Genomic DNA, 5000 nt, shown 5'->3' with positions numbered 1-5000 from the left:
CTTCCCATCATTCTTCCCACTGACTCAGACCTGTCGTGCCCTCCATTAATAATAATAATAATAATGGTATTTATGTAGCGCCGAATCTTGTGCAGAGACAAATCAAAGCGCTTTCGCACCAGTCATTCACACGCATGCATAACTCTAAAACTGTAGAAACTAAAGACAAGGAAGAGGCAGGCAAGGGAGGCTATTTTGGGAAGAGGTGGGTTTTAAGGCCAGAGCTGAGTGTGGAGACTTGACGAAGCGAAAGAGGAAGTTCATTCCAATTGCAAGGTCCAGAGACAGAGAAAGAGCGGCTGCCAACAGTCGAGTGTTTGAATCTGGCTATGCGTAAACAGAGTGGACATTAACACGTTTCTGCATGACATCACAACAGAAAAAGACGAGAAGTGTGCTGAAGGGATAACACAGACTGAAAGTCCATTTCTATTCATAGAACTTGCATGGCATCGCTTCCACGCTATCGGGTTCTGTTTCACCACGAATGAGATGTGAATGAGATTATCTGGGATGTGTGTGTATGTATGTGTGTGGGGGGAGGGGCGAAGGGGGAGGTGGAGGGGTCTGTGTGTGTGTGTGTGTGTGTGTGTGTGTGTGTGTGTGTGTGTGTGTGTGAAGAGGGGGGGGGGAGGAGGAGAAAGAGAATCTGTGCTCTGCTCCATTTGAGATTTTGAATGAGACTGACTGGGATGTGTGCGAGTGCATGGGCGTTCGTGTGCGTTGTGTTGTGTGAGTGTGTGTGTGAGAGAGACAGAGAGACAAAGAGATAGAGTCAGGCAGACAGACAGACAGACGGACAGACAGACAGACAGAGACAGAGATACTTTGCACAATACAGGTTGGTTAAAGGTGTAGTTGTGGTGTTTAACTTCCTTTAAAAAAAAAGCCAACCTTTTTATGTCTGCCTGCCTGCCTCTCCCTCGGCTTGTGTTACAACTGTTCTTCTTTTCTCTCTCTTTCGCTCTGTCCGTCCGCTTGTGTGTTCCTAATTGTATATCTGATGAGTACCTTCTTTCTTTGTTACCCTGTCTTTCTTATCTCTGTCCACACATATCATCCCCGGAATGCATTGCATGACTACAGAAGATTACGATCGCCTTTTACTTCTTCTTCTTCTTCTACTTCTTCTTCTACTTCTTCTTCTACTTCTACTTCTTCTTCTTCTACTTCTTCTACTTCTTCATCTTCTTCTTCTACTTCTTCTTCTTCTTCTTCTTCTTCTTCTATTTTATACAAAAGACGAAGATCATCTCAAATAGCGCAAAACACAGAATCTCTCTCTCCCTCTCTCCCTCCCTACAAACACACGCACACACACACACACACACACACACACACACACACACACACACACACACACACACACACACACACACACACACACGTAACATTGTGTCTGTTCACATATGCATTCCGTCCGAACTGTCCTCTCATCTCAGTTTCCACCGACTCTGTCCTGCTCTGCCCTCCATTAACACCATTCTGCATGACAGCACAACGGAAACGAGAGAGCACCAAAGCGGAGGGACACACACACACACACACACACACACACACACACACACACACACACACACACACACACACACACACAAGAAAGTCCACTTTCTATTCATAGAGTAGATAAGGCCTCATCTCAAGGACTGCCCTCTTTCTGCCCCAGCTCTTCCTGTTTCAGCGCTACGACGTCCCGATGAGATACTTCCGGTTGGGTGATTCGCCGGGGAGACAAACAAAAAAAATGCTCAGCGCTGAATTTGGGACGTTTTTTCTGTCGTTCTTTCTGTCGTTCTTTTCTTTTTCCTGAGTATATATTCAGGTGATAAATGGGTGATCGTCCTTTCTCTGCTCAAGTCATGTGTTTCATGAGTTATCGTGTGGCGAAAGAGGAGGGTAAGAAGAACAAAGAAAGAAAAAAGATTGAGCGACAGACAGACCGTAATGTCATAAAAGAGTGAGAGAAAGAGAACAAGTGAGTGAAAGATCAATAGAGAGAGAGGGGGGTGTGGATGGGGGGAGTGAGTGAGAGAGACAGGGGAGATTGATGAATACACACACACACACACACACACACACACACACACACACACACACACACACACACACACACACACACGTGAAGGTAAGTCAAGTTAAATTATTATTTCATAATGGTAAGTTACATAAGAAATAAGCAACTATCGTTCTGTGTCTGTCTGTTTGTGTGTACGCGCGCGCTACAATTACAGGTGCTGAAAAGCTTCCCAGAGTGTCTTCAGGCTGACATCTGTCTCCACCTGAACCGTAACCTGCTGAACACCTGTCCTGCTTTCAAGGGGGCCAGCCCAGGTCAGTCAATACACGTGTGTGGGAGGGGGGGGGAGAAGGTTGGGTGCAAGCACAGGAGAGAGAGAGAGAGAGAGAGAGGTCATTTGTTTTCGGAGTATGATATTCGGGACCACCTTTTTCTCTTTTCTGATTTTTTAGATGGTCAGTGAAACAAAGAAAGCCAATCGCCTGATTGGCCAATGGACTTCATGCAAAAAACATGATCAATAAATCTACTTCCTTGTTGGCAGTTAAAACTCACTCCCTGCTATGCACCTGATATCAAGTTCACACCTGTGAGAGTGTTCCCTACTGAGTATCGCTATACATGTTTTAACATTTAACATTGTCCACACCTCACACAGCTGAGAATGGACAAATGCTGAACGGGTCGCCTGTCTTGCCTTTTTGACATAGCATTACCCCAGGTCACTGGTTTTGGCCGATCTTTGTTTGTCACTGAGGTTTTGAGCTATTTAAAGCAACCTGGATTGAGTAAACACACGTGTGACAATTTGCCGTTCAGGCTCAAGCACGTTATTCTCGAAAGAGACAGGGAAATCGTGTTTTCAGCTATCAGGATCAAAGGGATGGTTTGGACTTGGAAGGGGATGGAGAAAGGACAGTTATTTTAGTCCATCAGAAGGAGGGCAAAGTGTACTGGTCAGTGAAACTGGTGTGAGTGACAGGGGAAGGGGCAGTAGATGTGGCAGGTGACAGGCAGTGGGAATAGAGAGGGGTATTGGTGGTGTATGATAGTCAGTCGTGTCCGACTATGACCATCAGAACAGCAGAGGAGGCAACTGCTGTTTCGACTATTTGGGCTAGAATTTGATTATAGTGGAGAGTGTCTTGCCCAAGTACATCCCCACTCTCTCGGCCAAGAGGGTTTTAGGACAGTCGGCGTTGGGATGGTTCCCAAAGGCCAACTAGCCCACAAGGCTGCAGCACTAAGAGCCAGTGCAATTTTGCCTCCTAGTTTGAGAGTCATAGTCCTTCACAAAGGACTAAGCTATAAGCTGTAAATGATTTCCCATTGACTGGAGAAACCATTAATAATACAGCTCTCACTTTGCTGTCGGCCCAAATGTAAATTTATGTCAATCTGTGATATTAGCCGAGTGTTGGGCCTAAATATTATTGGTGGCGAATATGCAAATAAACCACTGGCTGTTCAAACAGAAGAAGGGTTTGTTTGATTGATATTTCTTTTCCAACACTATACATGGGGCAAGACACTCACAGAAAAAAACAGTTACAAGGCATGACAGACTACATCCCTCTTGAGTTGACATGCAGTTTGTAGAGGCTCCCATTCATTCGTCATTTACATTCTAATGGGATTCTCAGAGTGAGTTTTATAGAAGATCTTTGGAGGTCTTGTCTTTCATGATCAGTGCAGACTTTACTCATGTACATTGTTGCCACCTTCACATTTTACATCATGAAAAAAACATTTTTCTTAGCCCTTGCTGTAAAGAAAGCATTGTAGAAGTTAAGAGTTTTGAAACATTATGCTGTCCTTATTCAATACCTCAATAATTACGTGTCAAAATTCCATGAGGCTCAGTTCGTTATTTCTAACAAGTGTCTGGGGGGGAAAAACACGGCTATATCTACATATGTAAACTATACTGTATGTTCTATTTATACACAGGATGTCTGAGGATACTGTCCACCAAGTTCAAGTCCACCCACGCCCCGCCAGGTGACACGTTGTTCCACCCGGGGGACATCCTGACCAGCATCTACTTCATTGCCAGGGGCTCTGTGGAGATCACCAAGGACAGCACCGTCATGGCCATCCTAGGTCAGTTGTGGAAGGAAGGAAGGCTGGAAGGAAGGCAGGAAGGAATGTGTGAAGGAAGGAAGGAAGGAATGTGTGAAGGAAGGAAGGAATGTGTGAAGGAAGGAAGGAATGTGTGAAGGAAGGAAGGAATGTGTGAAGGAAGGAAGGAAGGAATGTGTGAAGGAAGGAAGGAAGGAATGTGTGAAGGAAGGAAGGAATGTGTGAAGGAAGGAAGGAAGGGAAGGAAGGAAGGAATGGATGAGGGAAGGAAGGAAGGAATGTGTGAAGGAAGGAAGGAAAGGAAGGAGGGAAGGAAGGAAGGAAAGAAAGAAGGAAGGAAGGAATGATTGAGAGAAGGAAAGAATGGATAAGGGAAGGGAGGAAGGAAGGAATGTGTGAAGGAAGGAAGGAAGGAAAGAAAGAAGGAAGGAAGGAATGATTGAGAGAAGGAAAGAATGGATAAGGGAAGGGAGGAAGGAAGGAATGTATGAAAGAATGGACGAGGGAAGGAAGTAAGGAAGGGGGAAGGGAAGGAAGGAATGTATGAAGGAATGGATGAGGGGAGGAAATATTGGATAAGGGACGGAAGGAAGGAAGGAGGGAAGGAAGGAATGTGTGAAGGAAGTTAGGAAGAAAGAAAGGAAGAAATGGATGAGGGAAGGAAGGAAAAAACGAAGGAAAGAGTGAACGAATGAAGGGAGGAAAAGAGAAAGAAAAAGAAAGGAGGAAGGATGGAAGGAAAAAAAGGAATGTGGTACGGCGATGAATAAATGATGACTACTGAGTCCATTGATTTTACAACTGCACACAGTCCATAAATAAACCAGTGTAAGATAAATACTTTAAACTATAGAAGGTAAATGGTATAAAAATGAAAAATGAAAGGTGCCATACACAATGT

At 44.6% G+C, this 5000-nt stretch overlaps 1 protein-coding gene across 1 annotated transcript in view; it reads left to right on the top strand.

Annotated features, from left to right (window-relative positions):
• LOC143277757 (voltage-gated inwardly rectifying potassium channel KCNH6-like) overlaps positions 1-5000 on the top strand; it is a 167040-nt gene that overhangs the window by 136994 nt on the left and 25046 nt on the right. Inside the window, exons 8-9 of the mRNA XM_076582660.1 lie at positions 2232-2331; positions 3968-4120. Of these exons, the coding sequence (XP_076438775.1) occupies positions 2232-2331; positions 3968-4120 (253 nt within the window). The remainder of the gene's footprint in view (positions 1-2231; positions 2332-3967; positions 4121-5000) is intronic.

The sequence above is a fragment of the Babylonia areolata genome, chromosome 35, assembly GCF_041734735.1.
Source record: "Babylonia areolata isolate BAREFJ2019XMU chromosome 35, ASM4173473v1, whole genome shotgun sequence".
In the NCBI taxonomy this organism is placed as follows: domain Eukaryota; kingdom Metazoa; phylum Mollusca; class Gastropoda; order Neogastropoda; family Buccinidae; genus Babylonia; species Babylonia areolata.
Note: the sequence above shows the minus strand (reverse complement) of the source record. Positions and strands in the feature narration are given on the sequence as shown.